The sequence below is a fragment of the Helianthus annuus genome, chromosome 16 (genome assembly GCF_002127325.2).
Source record: "Helianthus annuus cultivar XRQ/B chromosome 16, HanXRQr2.0-SUNRISE, whole genome shotgun sequence".
Lineage (NCBI taxonomy): Eukaryota > Viridiplantae > Streptophyta > Magnoliopsida > Asterales > Asteraceae > Helianthus > Helianthus annuus.
In genome coordinates, this window is record NC_035448.2 from 20,907,131 (window position 1) to 20,924,570 (window position 17,440).

The following is a 17,440-nucleotide window of genomic DNA, read 5'->3' on the forward strand; positions in this document are numbered from 1 at the left end:
CTGAATTGCAAACCCTAATCTACCAAAGACAAAATCCCGTCCCCTGAGGCTGAGTAATTATTATGGATGACCCGTTAGACCTTGGTCAAGAATTGGATAGCTTTTGGCGCTAGGGAGCCAAATGTGTCAAAGGCAAAAGGGACAAAAACATGCTGGTTCTCTGCACAAGTTTTAGCGTGCTTATCAACTTTCTTCGATTATGCTTTTCTTGCTGCTTGTCCAGCTACAAACCCGTTTTCCCTTAAACCAGCCAGAAGGAGAAACCACCGTTAGGTCCACACAAGCATGTTTCCCCCTAGCCCAACCAAAGACGAGCAAATCCGCTGATCGTAGAGTAGATCTCCCTTTAATTAATATAAGATAAGTTTGGAAGTGAGGCGAAAAAATCATAAAATTAATACCTACAATGAATGACATGTGTCACACATTAATGTTTTATTATATAGTATAGTATAGATAAAGATTTAGATTGATATAAATAGATTATTCTGTTGTAGCAAAATCTTTTAACGAAGTCTCAATAAATTTAACCCTTTATTTAAAACTCCGTAAATGTCATCATCATCATACTCAGTAAATCCCACCAATAGCAAAGCTAAGGTAGGGTCTGAGGAGGGTAAGATGTAGACAACATTACCTCTACCCTATAGGAATAGAGAGGCTGCTTCTAATGAGACCCTCGGCTTGATTGTAGTTTTGCATCAAGCCTTAGAGATAAGGCACATAACACTCAGCAAATGAGACAAATGCCGATTAGTGCATGTACCCCCTTGTCTTTCGGCTATCAACGCCACCACATGATGCATGATTAACCATCCGCCTCTTTTAACGTTATTTTCATGAAATTAGTAAAATAACGTTAGAATTAGTGCACTTTCACTTTTGCCCCCCGAGCGGCCACACATATATACATTATATGAGCATACCGCAAGTGGGACCGAAAAAATCCGTAAACGTATAAATGATAAATAATATTAGTTAATTTTATTTTAAGTTTCGTAAAATCTTTTTGATACCAAACTAAACAAAACGTTCAAATATATAGTTAAGATCAAATTAGATAACCAAGTTTGAATTTGAAGTAAATGGATAAATATAAAAGTAATAATTAATTCAAATAAATAATACTATAAATGAGAAGGAGATTATACTAAATAATAATTATCTATAAGATATTAAACTAAATAATATTTTGCAGTGATAAACAAGTCGCAACATCCACTCGGGTAGCCAACCAGATGACGGGTGGTCCTTTGGACAACCCTTAAGTATGTTAAAACATGAAATAATCCTCCATTTAGCCGTGTAATTATCTTGGATTAGATAACTACGATGCTTATGTTTCAGGTGCGAATTAGGAGATAAGAGATGGATAAAAGGCAGTTCATGAATGCTTTGGTGGAAAACGGGTCGAGAGAAGAAGACAAGACAAAACAAAGGAGACAAGACTGCTGAGTACCGTAAATTACGGTCCTACCGTAATTTACGGTAGACATGATTTTTGTTGATTTTTGCACCGTAAACCAGGCTTGATTCACCGTAACAATCTGATGGCCACCGTAAATTACGGTGGAGCCGTAATTTACGGTGGTGCCTGAACGTGAAATGTGTAACTGCCACAATATACTCGTTTTTTGGGTGTCTTTTGGTATTATCTCATCATTGACGGTTCTTGGAGACTTGGGAGGCGAATTTGGAGTATTGGCTTGCTTTGTGAACAATTCTAAACATTCGGTTTGTGTTTTTAATTCGTATGAACACTAGATTAATGTTGATGATGATTCACCGAGCCATGTCCGGCTAAACTCTTCGGTGATCATCCTAGGTGAATGTTTCTAAGACTTTTGTGTGTTAATTTCTGCATTTCTAGAATGATATTTTGCGTTGCTTGAATGTCATGGTGTATGTTTGATTGTTTGTAGTGCGTTAATCTATATCACAATTTCTAGTCTTGATCGTACGTTCTTGGTGCCGTTGGCAACCGAGATATCACGGGAAGGGTTAGGGTTGGTTATTGGTTAATAGGTCATCGGGAAACAACCTCGCATTATCTAATCCGAGTACTTTGTTCCCTTTTATCACTTCAATCACACATACACGAGTTATGTCTATGTAACTCTTTCTAGTGAAATTGCACACAATTGTTTAAAGAAACTGAAACCTAGGGTGATCATTGTTCTCTCCTAATTGTTTACAACCTACTTTGATTTGAATTAGTTCTTAATTTAGTTTTTTAAAACAACAACCCACAATCTTGAATTTTAATTTTCTGCAAGTTAGTTTAATTCTAGTTTAAATACAAAGCTATACAATCAACACATTTTCCACATACTCCCTGAGTTCGATACCCTACTACCGCTAACTACAGTTGTTTAGGGATTAAATTTGCGTGACCCACGACTTCACGTCAAATTTTGGCGCCGTTGCCGGGGAGTAGTGCGCAACGTGTGTTAGTTTAATAGTTTTGTTTGTTATTTTCGGGTTTACGCTGGTTGTGTTTAGTGTGCAGGTACTTGAGGTGTATGCATACTAGAGGCTCTCACAGGTCATCACCGCTATCGTTTGATCCGGAAATTGAAAGAACGCTACGACAAAACCGAGTTTTAGTGCGAGAAAACAAAATCATTGGTTCACCCACTTCACCCATTACACCGAGAAACATCATGGCTGATTCTCAGATACCACCTACAACCAGTCAAACAACCTCATCCTTTATACCTACTTCCACCCAACCATCACCAAACACTACATTACCTAATACCACCGCTGGATTTACACCAACCAATTCCACTCAACCAATCACCACTCAAAATGAGCCTACCATCACTTACGATCCATCCACCACAATCCCACCATTATCTCACTTCTTTCCCCCAACTACGGGTCAATCATCATCTACCTTCACAATTGCACCCAATTCAACTATTGTGCATACTACCCCATCCTTTAGACCACAACAATCGGGTTTTCAGTATTCAAACATTCCATTTGGGCAAACCTCGGGAATGCAAGGGGGTGATTATGATGAGGGATTTGAAGACTTTGAGGGGTATGAAGATGATGGGTATGGTTATGGAGATTATGGTGATCAAGGGGACTTTGGGTATGTTCAGAATCAATCGCAAGGGATGGCGAGTGTTGGTGGAATGCAACATCAACAACTTATACCACAACATATTCGGCCAAGACCACAAGGGCCACCAATGCCACAACCGATTCCATTGCAACAGGTCCGGCCACAACATGTACACCAACAACCATTTCAAAGACCGCCTCAGCGCCCACCGATGCGACCACAACAGTTTCAACAACTGATCGCACCACAAGGGCAAGTACCAAGACCGAATGGGCCGATTATTCCGAGAGGTAGGTATGGTGTGCCACGAAGACATCTTAGAGAAAATGTGAGGGGCATAGAAGCACATTTTCGGCCGGTAATCACACAAAACCCTTCACCGGTAGTCATTCCTCATAATGACCAAGGGCGCACATTCGAAGTAAGAACCAACTCGCTACAAAGTTTACCAAAATATAAGGGGTTGGCAAATGAAGAACCTTATTTCCATTTGGAGGCTTATGACTCTATATGCAATACTCTTGGGAGTCAAGGGTTTTCAGCTGACGACATCAAATTAGTGTTGTTCCAATTTTCGTTGGAAGAGAAAGCTAAGAAATGGTTCTATACATTACCTTCAGCATCAATTTATACATGGGGGGAGATGCAACAAACCTTTTTGGATGAATTCTACACCGCCCAAAAGACTAATGATGCGCGGAAGGGGTTGAGAAGCTTTCAACAACAACACGGTGAGATGTTCCATGAGGCGTTTGAGCGTTTTAACATGATGATTAAAAACTGCCCTCATCATGGGATTGAGTTATGGGAGTTAATGAACGCTTTTCATGAGGGGTTAAGTGCCGAAGATGCACGGGATTTAATGTCTATCACCGGAGGGACATTTGGAACGAATTATGAGAATGAAGATTGGGAGTTTTTGGAGAGTATGGCAACTACATCAAAAAGGAAAGCCCAAGCTTCGAGGAGAGCCCGACCGACAACTAACCGACCACAAGTGCATGCCATAGATGAAGGTAATGTTCAAACTACTAATCAAATTTATGATGTGTGTGCTTTGTGTAATGAAATAGGTCACGCGGCTGAAAATTGCCAAGGAATGTTGGAAGGGCAATATGAGGAAGTTCACGCAGTTCAAGGCCAAGGAGGAGGTGGTAGGAACTACAACAACATGAATTCTAATACCTACCACCCCGGGTTGAGGAATCACCCGAACTTTAGATATGGGAACCCGTCAAATCAAGCGAACCCAAATTTTCAAGGTAGCCAAGGTAATTTTGGTTCACGGCCATCTTATAATAACCAAGGTGGGTACCGGGGCGGAAATAACCAAGGGTATCAAAAACAATACCAAACGGGTCAAGATCAAAGGGGATCTTCGGGTGGAAATGAGGTGATGGAGATGCTTAAAAGCATGCAATTGGAAATGCAAAAGCGGAATCAACTTGATGAAGTGCGGATGCAAAAAGATGAGGTTCGCGATAAAAGCATTCATTCACTAACAACCCAAATGGGTCAATTAGCGACCGAGGTGGCGGAATTGAAGAAAGGTAAGGGTCAACTTCCAAGCGACACAAAGGTAAACCCTTCACACGGTTCGTCACGAGGTAATGTTAATATTAACCATGTTAGTGTGTTAAGAAGTGGTAAAGAGTTTAAGGCCAATTTGTCACCCGAATTGGTCGAGGGGGTGGTTGAGGACATCACGGGAATGGAAAGTGATGATGAACTTGCACCGGTTAAACCAAAAGAAACAACTATTAAAAAACCGGGGTTGGGTGAAAGTGAAAAAAGTAAAAATGAAAAAAATGAAAAAATAGAGGGTGAACCGAGTCAAGTTCCATTCCCATCGGCTTTACTTGACCCGGGAAAGAAAAATTTTATTGTGTCAAGGGGTCCTCAAAAAGAGGAAATGTGGGATATGTTCAAACAAGTTAAAATAAATCTCCCACTTCTTGATGCAATAAAACAAGTTCCCGCTTATGCAAAATTTTTAAAAGAATTATGCACACAAAAGAGGCAAAACAAGAAAAAAGTGCCTAAGCGGGTAGATTTGACCGGGCAAGTGAGTGCGGTGTTGAATGGGGAGCTTCCTCCTAAGCTCCAAGATCCAGGCACGCCATTGATTAATGTACAAGTTGGTAATTTTCAAATGGCTAAGGCGTTGCTAGATCTTGGAGCCGGAGTTAGCATTTTACCGGGGGGATTATACGACCAATATGACTTTGGTCCATTAGCACGGGTGGAGACGACGGTTGTTTTGGCCGATTTGTCTCATAAGTTGCCCCGGGGTATGGTTCAAAATGTTATTGTTAAAATTGATGAGTTTTACTACCCGATGGACTTTTTGGTTTTGGACTACTCATCGGCGGACCCTAAACAACAACAGAACATAATTTTGGGTCGGCCATTTTTAAGCACCGCACATGCTATTATCGATTGTAGATTTGGTACGGTTGATATGGCATTCGGAAATCGAAAAATGCGTTTAAATGTTTTCACTAACAATTCTAATGCTAACGGTGTTGATGAGTGTTTTATGGCAGACATAGTAGATGGATGTAACCCGCATGAGTATGAGGAGGATGGTTTGGATATTTGCCTGTGTGACTTTTCTGAACAGGTACATGCTTATGCACTACGGGTTGAAGAGGAAGCACAAGATGTGATGGCGCTGAAAGAAGGTAGACCACCATGGACCCATCAATTCGAGGGTCTACCGGTGGAAATCGATTCGGGTACAAAACCATCGTTGGAGGAACCACCAAAGTTAGAGCTCAAGGACTTGCCGGGCCACTTGAAGTATGTATTTTTAGGGGATAATGACACTTTGCCGGTCATTATTGCCTCTAATTTGGAAGTGGCACAAGAGCAAGCCTTGATGGAGGTGTTAAAAGCGAACAAGGGTGCTATTGGATGGACGATTGCCGATCTTAAAGGAATTAGTCCATCTATCGTCATGCACAAAATTATCACAACCGAAGATGCCAAACCGACACGAGAAGCTCAAAGGCGGTTGAACCCGAACCTAAGGGAGGTAGTAAAAAAGGAGGTAATTAAATGGTTGGATGCGGGAATTATCTATCCGATTTCGGATAGTGCTTGGGTGAGTCCCACCCAAGTTGTGCCTAAGAAGGCCGGCATTCAAGTAGTCAAGGACGAAAGTGGTGAACAAATTGCCACCCGACCGGTTACCGGATGGCGGGTGTGTATTGACTACAGAAAACTGAATGCCGCCACTTCTAAGGACCATTTCCCGCTACCTTTTATTGACCAAATTATTGAAAAATTGTCGGGTCAAAAATATTATTGCTTCTTAGATGGGTATTCGGGTTATAATCAAATTGCCATACACCCGGATGACCAACACAAGACCACCTTCACATGCCCATACGGCACTTTTGCCTTTAGGCGAATGCCGTTTGGGTTGTGTAATGCTCCGGCAACTTTTCAACGATGTATGATGAGTATTTTCTCGGACATGGTTGGAGAGTCGCTCGAAGTGTTCATGGATGATTTTTCCATTTTTGGCACTACTTTTGATGCTTGTCTCAACGAATTGGAAAAGGTTTTAAAAAGGTGCGTTGAGAAAAATTTGGTGCTAAGTTGGGAGAAAAGTCACTTCATGGTGCAAGAGGGCATTGTGTTGGGACACGTGATTTCGGAAAGGGGGATGGAGGTGGATAAGGCAAAGATACGGGTAATTTCATCGTTGCCACCTCCTAAAAATGTTAAGGGTGTACGGTCATTCTTGGGACACGCGGGTTTTTATCGACGTTTCATTAAGGGTTTTAGTGTTATCACCAAACCCTTATGCAATTTGTTATTAAAAGATGTCCCGTTTGACTTTACTAATGAATGTATGCAAGCGTTTACTGTTTTGAAGGAACATTTGGTCAAGGCGCCTATCTTGCAACCACCTGATTGGTCAAAGCCGTTCGAGATAATGTGTGATGCCAGCGATACCACTATTGGTGCAGTTTTGGGTCAACGGGTTGACAAGAAGCCGGTGGTTATCTACTATGCAAGCAAAACTTTATCCGAAGCGCAACTTAACTACACCACAACCGAGAAGGAGTTACTAGCGGTGGTGTACGCTTTGGATAAGTTTCGCTCGTATATTTGGGGAAGCAAGGTAGTAGTTTATTCCGATCATAGTGCGGTTCGGTATTTAATGGAGAAAAAGGATGCGAAGCCGCGTTTGATTCGGTGGGTTTTATTGTTGCAAGAATTTGATCTAGAGATCCGAGACAAGAAAGGAAGCGAGAATGTAGTCGCGGATTAACTCTTCATCCCCACTCGGAATTAACTCTTCATCGCTTTCAGGTTCATCCGGTTCTCCCGGTAACAACTCCCTTGCACCTAATTTCAACGCCCTCCGAATCAAACGCGGAGTGGGGATGAAGAGTTAATCCGCGACTACATTCTCGCTTCCTTTCTTGTCTCGGATCTCTAGATCAAATTCTTGCAACAATAAAACCCACCGAATCAAACGCGGCTTCGCATCCTTTTTCTCCATTAAATACCGAACCGCACTATGATCGGAATAAACTACTACCTTGCTTCCCCAAATATACGAGCGAAACTGATCCAAAGCGTACACCACCGCTAGTAACTCCTTCTCGGTTGTGGTGTAGTTAAGTTGCGCTTCGGATAAAGTTTTGCTTGCATAGTAGATAACCACCGGCTTCTTGTCAACCCGTTGACCCAAAACTGCACCAATAGTGGTATCGCTGACATCACACATTATCTCGAACGGCTTTGACCAATCAGGTGGTTGCAAGATAGGCGCCTTGACCAAATGTTCCTTCAAAACAGTAAACGCTTGCATACATTCATTAGTAAAGTCAAACGGGACATCTTTTAATAACAAATTGCATAAGGGTTTGGTGATAACACTAAAACCCTTAATGAAACGTCGATAAAAACCCGCGTGTCCCAAGAATGACCGTACACCCTTAACATTTTTAGGAGGTGGCAACGATGAAATTACCCGTATCTTTGCCTTATCCACCTCCATCCCCCTTTCCGAAATCACGTGTCCCAACACAATGCCCTCTTGCACCATGAAGTGACTTTTCTCCCAACTTAGCACCAAATTTTTCTCAACGCACCTTTTTAAAACCTTTTCCAATTCGTTGAGACAAGCATCAAAAGTAGTGCCAAAAATGGAAAAATCATCCATGAACACTTCGAGCGACTCTCCAACCATGTCCGAGAAAATACTCATCATACATCGTTGAAAAGTTGCCGGAGCATTACACAACCCAAACGGCATTCGCCTAAAGGCAAAAGTGCCGTATGGGCATGTGAAGGTGGTCTTGTGTTGGTCATCCGGGTGTATGGCAATTTGATTATAACCCGAATACCCATCTAAGAAGCAATAATATTTTTGACCCGACAATTTTTCAATAATTTGGTCAATAAAAGGTAGCGGGAAATGGTCCTTAGAAGTGGCGGCATTCAGTTTTCTGTAGTCAATACACACCCGCCATCCGGTAACCGGTCGGGTGGCAATTTGTTCACCACTTTCGTCCTTGACTACTTGAATGCCGGCCTTCTTAGGCACAACTTGGGTGGGACTCACCCAAGCACTATCCGAAATCGGATAGATAATTCCCGCATCCAACCATTTAATTACCTCCTTTTTTACTACCTCCCTTAGGTTCGGGTTCAACCGCCTTTGAGCTTCTCGTGTCGGTTTGGCATCTTCGGTTGTGATAATTTTGTGCATGACGATAGATGGACTAATTCCTTTAAGATCGGCAATCGTCCATCCAATAGCACCCTTGTTCGCTTTTAACACCTCCATCAAGGCTTGCTCTTGTGCCACTTCCAAATTAGAGGCAATAATGACCGGCAAAGTGTCATTATCCCCTAAAAATACATACTTCAAGTGGCCCGGCAAGTCCTTGAGCTCTAACTTTGGTGGTTCCTCCAACGATGGTTTTGTACCCGAATCGATTTCCACCGGTAGACCCTCGAATTGATGGGTCCATGGTGGTCTACCTTCTTTCAGCGCCATCACATCTTGTGCTTCCTCTTCAACCCGTAGTGCATAAGCATGTACCTGTTCAGAAAAGTCACACAGGCAAATATCCAAACCATCCTCCTCATACTCATGCGGGTTACATCCATCTACTATGTCTGCCATAAAACACTCATCAACACCGTTAGCATTAGAATTGTTAGTGAAAACATTTAAACGCATTTTTCGATTTCCGAATGCCATATCAACCGTACCAAATCTACAATCGATAATAGCATGTGCGGTGCTTAAAAATGGCCGACCCAAAATTATGTTCTGTTGTTGTTTAGGGTCCGCCGATGAGTAGTCCAAAACCAAAAAGTCCATCGGGTAGTAAAACTCATCAATTTTAACAATAACATTTTGAACCATACCCCGGGGCAACTTATGAGACAAATCGGCCAAAACAACCGTCGTCTCCACCCGTGCTAATGGACCAAAGTCATATTGGTCGTATAATCCCCCCGGTAAAATGCTAACTCCGGCTCCAAGATCTAGCAACGCCTTAGCCATTTGAAAATTACCAACTTGTACATTAATCAATGGCGTGCCTGGATCTTGGAGCTTAGGAGGAAGCTCCCCATTCAACACCGCACTCACTTGCCCGGTCAAATCTACCCGCTTAGGCACTTTTTTCTTGTTTTGCCTCTTTTGTGTGCATAATTCTTTTAAAAATTTTGCATAAGCGGGAACTTGTTTTATTGCATCAAGAAGTGGGAGATTTATTTTAACTTGTTTGAACATATCCCACATTTCCTCTTTTTGAGGACCCCTTGACACAATAAAATTTTTCTTTCCCGGGTCAAGTAAAGCCGATGGGAATGGAACTTGACTCGGTTCACCCTCTATTTTTTCATTTTTTTCATTTTTACTTTTTTCACTTTCACCCAACCCCGGTTTTTTAATAGTTGTTTCTTTTGGTTTAACCGGTGCAAGTTCATCATCACTTTCCATTCCCGTGATGTCCTCAACCACCCCCTCGACCAATTCGGGTGACAAATTGGCCTTAAACTCTTTACCACTTCTTAACACACTAACATGGTTAATATTAACATTACCTCGTGACGAACCGTGTGAAGGGTTTACCTTTGTGTCGCTTGGAAGTTGACCCTTACCTTTCTTCAATTCCGCCACCTCGGTCGCTAATTGACCCATTTGGGTTGTTAGTGAATGAATGCTTTTATCGCGAACCTCATCTTTTTGCATCCGCACTTCATCAAGTTGATTCCGCTTTTGCATTTCCAATTGCATGCTTTTAAGCATCTCCATCACCTCATTTCCACCCGAAGATCCCCTTTGATCTTGACCCGTTTGGTATTGTTTTTGATACCCTTGGTTATTTCCGCCCCGGTACCCACCTTGGTTATTATAAGATGGCCGTGAACCAAAATTACCTTGGCTACCTTGAAAATTTGGGTTCGCTTGATTTGACGGGTTCCCATATCTAAAGTTCGGGTGATTCCTCAACCCGGGGTGGTAGGTATTAGAATTCATGTTGTTGTAGTTCCTACCACCTCCTCCTTGGCCTTGAACTGCGTGAACTTCCTCATATTGCCCTTCCAACATTCCTTGGCAATTTTCAGCCGCGTGACCTATTTCATTACACAAAGCACACACATCATAAATTTGATTAGTAGTTTGAACATTACCTTCATCTATGGCATGCACTTGTGGTCGGTTAGTTGTCGGTCGGGCTCTCCTCGAAGCTTGGGCTTTCCTTTTTGATGTAGTTGCCATACTCTCCAAAAACTCCCAATCTTCATTCTCATAATTCGTTCCAAATGTCCCTCCGGTGATAGACATTAAATCCCGTGCATCTTCGGCACTTAACCCCTCATGAAAAGCGTTCATTAACTCCCATAACTCAATCCCATGATGAGGGCAGTTTTTAATCATCATGTTAAAACGCTCAAACGCCTCATGGAACATCTCACCGTGTTGTTGTTGAAAGCTTCTCAACCCCTTCCGCGCATCATTAGTCTTTTGGGCGGTGTAGAATTCATCCAAAAAGGTTTGTTGCATCTCCCCCCATGTATAAATTGATGCTGAAGGTAATGTATAGAACCATTTCTTAGCTTTCTCTTCCAACGAAAATTGGAACAACACTAATTTGATGTCGTCAGCTGAAAACCCTTGACTCCCAAGAGTATTGCATATAGAGTCATAAGCCTCCAAATGGAAATAAGGTTCTTCATTTGCCAACCCCTTATATTTTGGTAAACTTTGTAGCGAGTTGGTTCTTACTTCGAATGTGCGCCCTTGGTCATTATGAGGAATGACTACCGGTGAAGGGTTTTGTGTGATTACCGGCCGAAAATGTGCTTCTATGCCCCTCACATTTTCTCTAAGATGTCTTCGTGGCACACCATACCTACCTCTCGGAATAATCGGCCCATTCGGTCTTGGTACTTGCCCTTGTGGTGCGATCGGTTGTTGAAACTGTTGTGGTCGCATCGGTGGGCGCTGAGGCGGTCTTTGAAATGGTTGTTGGTGTACATGTTGTGGCCGGACCTGTTGCAATGGAATCGGTTGTGGCATTGGTGGCCCTTGTGGTCTTGGCCGAATATGTTGTGGTATAAGTTGTTGATGTTGCATTCCACCAACACTCGCCATCCCTTGCGATTGATTCTGAACATACCCAAAGTCCCCTTGATCACCATAATCTCCATAACCATACCCATCATCTTCATACCCCTCAAAGTCTTCAAATCCCTCATCATAATCACCCCCTTGCATTCCCGAGGTTTGCCCAAATGGAATGTTTGAATACTGAAAACCCGATTGTTGTGGTCTAAAGGATGGGGTAGTATGCACAATAGTTGAATTGGGTGCAATTGTGAAGGTAGATGATGATTGACCCGTAGTTGGGGGAAAGAAGTGAGATAATGGTGGGATTGTGGTGGATGGATCGTAAGTGATGGTAGGCTCATTTTGAGTGGTGATTGGTTGAGTGGAATTGGTTGGTGTAAATCCAGCGGTGGTATTAGGTAATGTAGTGTTTGGTGATGGTTGGGTGGAAGTAGGTATAAAGGATGAGGTTGTTTGACTGGTTGTAGGTGGTATCTGAGAATCAGCCATGATGTTTCTCGGTGTAATGGGTGAAGTGGGTGAACCAATGATTTTGTTTTCTCGCACTAAAACTCGGTTTTGTCGTAGCGTTCTTTCAATTTCCGGATCAAACGATAGCGGTGATGACCTGTGAGAGCCTCTAGTATGCATACACCTCAAGTACCTGCACACTAAACACAACCAGCGTAAACCCGAAAATAACAAACAAAACTATTAAACTAACACACGTTGCGCACTACTCCCCGGCAACGGCGCCAAAATTTGACGTGAAGTCGTGGGTCACGCAAATTTAATCCCTAAACAACTGTAGTTAGCGGTAGTAGGGTATCGAACTCAGGGAGTATGTGGAAAATGTGTTGATTGTATAGCTTTGTATTTAAACTAGAATTAAACTAACTTGCAGAAAATTAAAATTCAAGATTGTGGGTTGTTGTTTTAAAAAACTAAATTAAGAACTAATTCAAATCAAAGTAGGTTGTAAACAATTAGGAGAGAACAATGATCACCCTAGGTTTCAGTTTCTTTAAACAATTGTGTGCAATTTCACTAGAAAGAGTTACATAGACATAACTCGTGTATGTGTGATTGAAGTGATAAAAGGGAACAAAGTACTCGGATTAGATAATGCGAGGTTGTTTCCCGATGACCTATTAACCAATAACCAACCCTAACCCTTCCCGTGATATCTCGGTTGCCAACGGCACCAAGAACGTACGATCAAGACTAGAAATTGTGATATAGATTAACGCACTACAAACAATCAAACATACACCATGACATTCAAGCAACGCAAAATATCATTCTAGAAATGCAGAAATTAACACACAAAAGTCTTAGAAACATTCACCTAGGATGATCACCGAAGAGTTTAGCCGGACATGGCTCGGTGAATCATCATCAACATTAATCTAGTGTTCATACGAATTAAAAACACAAACCGAATGTTTAGAATTGTTCACAAAGCAAGCCAATACTCCAAATTCGCCTCCCAAGTCTCCAAGAACCGTCAATGATGAGATAATACCAAAAGACACCCAAAAAACGAGTATATTGTGGCAGTTACACATTTCACGTTCAGGCACCACCGTAAATTACGGCTCCACCGTAATTTACGGTGGCCATCAGATTGTTACGGTGAATCAAGCCTGGTTTACGGTGCAAAAATCAACAAAAATCATGTCTACCGTAAATTACGGTAGGACCGTAATTTACGGTACTCAGCAGTCTTGTCTCCTTTGTTTTGTCTTGTCTTCTTCTCTCGACCCGTTTTCCACCAAAGCATTCATGAACTGCCTTTTATCCATCTCTTATCTCCTAATTCGCACCTGAAACATAAGCATCGTAGTTATCTAATCCAAGATAATTACACGGCTAAATGGAGGATTATTTCATGTTTTAACATACTTAAGGGTTGTCCAAAGGACCACCCGTCACATCCCCACACTTAACCGTTGCTTGTCCCAAGCAACTCATCAACATAGTTTCGAAACAAGTGATCAAATCAGCCAAACAAATCATGCAATTTCTTTACCAACCCCCTTTTTAATGCCCCAAGCAATACACCCCTCACAATTTCTCTCCTCTCGGCTACAAGTGGAAACTAGCAAAGATAAGCTAGACACACACTAGGCAAACGGGTGGTTGCGCAATCATAAGCTTGTACCTGAATCAACTATCCTCCTATAACGGGTCAAACATGAATGCAAATCAAAAGGGGCTTAAAGGTTGTAATGTGGCTAGGTGTATGGGTAGGAAATGGAATATATATGAGTAGCGAAAATTCGACCCGGTCTTTTTATTACAACTACCAAAAACAACTAACAATGCATACTACTATATACAAGACAATGAAACCTTCTTTTTTTTTTTTTTTCTTCATTTTTTTTTTCTTTTCATCATTTTTTTTTTTTTTAACAATCACACAATACGATAATACACTAACCATGACTATTTCAAACTCATAAACTACTAATTATATCACTAATGCTATAAGACCGGGTCAAATTTGGGTACATTTTCAAGTAAGTAGCTAGGGGAAACAAATGATAGGCTTTAGGCACAAAATTGGGCAACTAAATGACCAAACCCCCGCCCCTCTCACTACCATGCTCATATATATAACTTATGAGGTCCAACCCCCCAAATCCCACACTCACTCACACAACCGACGAGGCTACCTAATGCCCTTATCCTTTCTACATTCATGTCTAACAAAGATTCAAATTGCATTCAAGCACAAGTTCTAACGCACCCCCACCCGTAGCCACTCTCATCAAAGATTATTTATATACACGTGTGGCTACAACTCTTACCAAGAATGAAAAGGGTAATAAGGGTTGCCGGTGTATTGACTTGGGGATAAATTGGGGCGACAAGATTTCACATTGTTTTGCTCACTACTTCAATCAACATCCACAAGAAGCTTCTCATCTCAAACCCCAAATTTCTTTTTTTTTGTATTTTTTTCATTTTATAATTTTTTTATGTTTTTCATTTTAAACACAACACCACCAACCAACCAAACCCAACAATCAATCATATGATCAATCACCACCCATCCTCCCACCATAATCAACATAAACCAACAAATATATACAAACTATACAAGAGAGAGAATACCACCTGATCAATAATAACGCGGTCCTGGGGGCCCAAAAATGGACGACATCATATCGCTCCATTCTCCAAACCCGAACGAGCCGCTACTGCTTCCCTCTTGTTGTTGTGGTCCCTCTTGCCGTCTTGGATCAAGCCACTGAGAATGGTGGAGTTGTGGAGTCGGATACGAAACGCTGCCATCATACGGTGGCAATGAGGCATAATCCACATGTTGTGGATCCTCAACCACCGGCCTTCCGGCATGCCAATCCGCATGCATCCGCCTCATCTGATCATCGTGATATCGGTTATTCATTTCCACCTCCTGCGAATATGCGTGGGTCCGGTGCCATGATTCATTGCGGTCGAAGCTATGTTTAAGCGCCCGCTCAATACTAGCGCTATTCCGCGTGCCTTGATCAAATAACGACCTCTCCGGACCCGACCAAGTATCAAAGATGGCCGCCGGCGGGCGTTGGCTCTCGATCACCTCCTGCATTGAACCACTATAAGCCCACCCCGGCTCATATGGTTGCTGCGCATAGTCGTAAAATGTGCCACCATGACCACCATGAAAAGCCCCAAAACCAACATTTGCACCACCCGTTGGCTCGTCTGCGTAATCATCATCCCCACTCGGAATTAACTCTTCATCGCTTTCAGGTTCATCCGGTTCTCCCGGTAACAACTCCCTTGCACCTAATTTCAACGCCCTCCACCGTTGACCCTCCGATTTCAGCTTGTGATAACGTTCAGACGAAGTGTATGTCCAAACGTTTCCCAACCTATCCAAAGTAAAAGGCAAGTGCCTTTTCGTTAAACCGCGGTCTTCAGATGTGAGTGCCTTCTGCTGTTTCATTAAGCCCGTTATGATGCGACAGTACGGGACAATGTCTCTCCCGTATTTGTTCCGGCATATCCACAAATGGTGCATGATCAGGTAGCGAATTGGAAAGCGTGGGGAGCCATGCATCAATGAATACAGAACAGGTATCTCTGGAAACCTCACCTGCTCTTTATCCCCTCTCCTTGGGATGACATTAAGTAAACAGATCGTATGCAAGAGCTTGGCTTCTATCTTCAGATTTTTTCGGTACAACACGCCACCATACCTACCGGGCAAAAACAAATCCGCCAACATACTGTTCCATGTCACGTGCTTCTCGGGTTTGAGCAATAAATCATCAAGCGTGGGAATCATGTACTCCCTAGTTGGAAGGCTATCATATTTTCCCAACTTCTTCAACGTATCGAATGACATTTCAACTGGTACCCCATGTACCATCCCAACCAACTTCATTTGTGATGGCCTGTGGAAGTTGTGACATTTAAGCGTTGCCATCCACTCCTGAATCTCAGTCAAAAACAAATTGCTCTTATCCTTATCCCAACACTTGAGTGCTCCTTCCCAACCCAAAGCACGGAACTTGTCATACACCCCGAACTGGCCCAACTGAGGCTCATCAACATCTCTTTCACAGATGAATGCGGCTGCTTTATTCTTTAACTTGTTCATGCAGTCGTTATAAAGGGTTGGCTGCCAGATGTCGGGTTGGTCATCCAATGACCCCGAATTCCAAACCGGTTTATCACTTGGGTCTAGCTCCATCTCTTGCTCTTCTTCGCTTTCACTCTCGCTTACCCTACCCATGTATTGCCTCTTCTTTGACGGCTGCTCCTTTTCCTTACCCTTGCCCCTTGATGAGGATGAACTTGAACCCGGCTTTTCCTTAGTCTTTGCCATTTCCTACACACATGAAGAAACAACAAGACAACACAAAAATTAGCATTCTTTCCACAAATCATCCCCACACTTGCTTGTTGCCATGGTTGTAGATGTTAGTGAACCCAAAATGTATCAAGGATTTTTCAAAAATTGGGCATGGTGTCTCTACAATGTAGAACATCCCAAAAGTTCACTACTTTAACCATAATTCCTACATCTACAACCATCAACCATGTTCAATAACAATTCCATACTCATATCCTAGCAACAAGCAAGTGGGCAAGAACATATAACCTAAATCACCTTGTTTTTCACAATGCATCTCCATAATAGAGTAAAATAAGTGTTCATACCTTGTTTCAAGATGAGAGGATGCTTGTGAAACTAAAAATCCCAAAACCCCCAAATTATCTCAACCTAGGGTTTCAAACTTCGACCCCAAAACCGCGTTTTCTCTGGAATTCCTCCTCACAATCACGAAGCTTGGGAAAAATTAGTCGATTGAGACCAAAACCTCACTTGATTTGGGCAAGGATTGAAGGTTTTATGAAGAAAAGAAGGTGGAAGAAGAAGAAGGAGGATGTGGGTCTTAGAGAAGAAGAAGTTGGTGAAAAGTGAGGAATGAATAAGTGGCTAGGGTTAATACACGTGAAATCCTGTTTGTTTTCGTTTTTTTTTTTTTTTTTTTATGTATATGCAGAATCCCAGCCGACGGAGACAGATTCATCGCGTACCGTAATTTACGGTCTCACCGTAAATTACGGTGAGACCTGGATGTCAAATGTGCACCGTAATTCAGGCTTGATTCACCGTAAACCCCAACCAATTTTTTCACCACCGTAAGTTACGGCATTACCGTAATTTACGGTAAACTCCAATCTTCAATTTTCACCGTAAAACAGGAGGTTTACACCATAAATCCCAAAAAAAATTTAACTCCCAC

At 42.2% G+C, this 17,440-nt stretch overlaps 1 protein-coding gene and 2 non-coding genes across 3 annotated transcripts; 1 reads left to right on the plus strand and 2 right to left on the minus strand.

Annotated features, from left to right (window-relative positions):
* Positions 1-3,162: 3,162 nt before the first annotated feature.
* Positions 3,163-11,840, minus strand: LOC118488177 (cell division protein ZipA-like). The gene is made up of 2 exons (XM_035985390.1): positions 11,480-11,840; positions 3,163-3,311 (listed from the first exon to the last, which is right to left on the minus strand). Exons 1-2 carry the CDS (start codon positions 11,838-11,840, stop codon positions 3,163-3,165), a joined length of 510 nt encoding a protein of 169 aa, XP_035841283.1.
* Positions 3,769-3,874, minus strand: LOC118488659. The gene has a single exon (XR_004885203.1). It is a non-coding gene; the product is annotated as a small nucleolar RNA R71 (small nucleolar RNA).
* LOC118488660 lies at positions 10,972-11,077 on the plus strand. Its single transcript, XR_004885204.1, has one exon. It is a non-coding gene; the product is annotated as a small nucleolar RNA R71 (small nucleolar RNA).
* Positions 11,841-17,440: the final 5,600 nt, after the last annotated feature.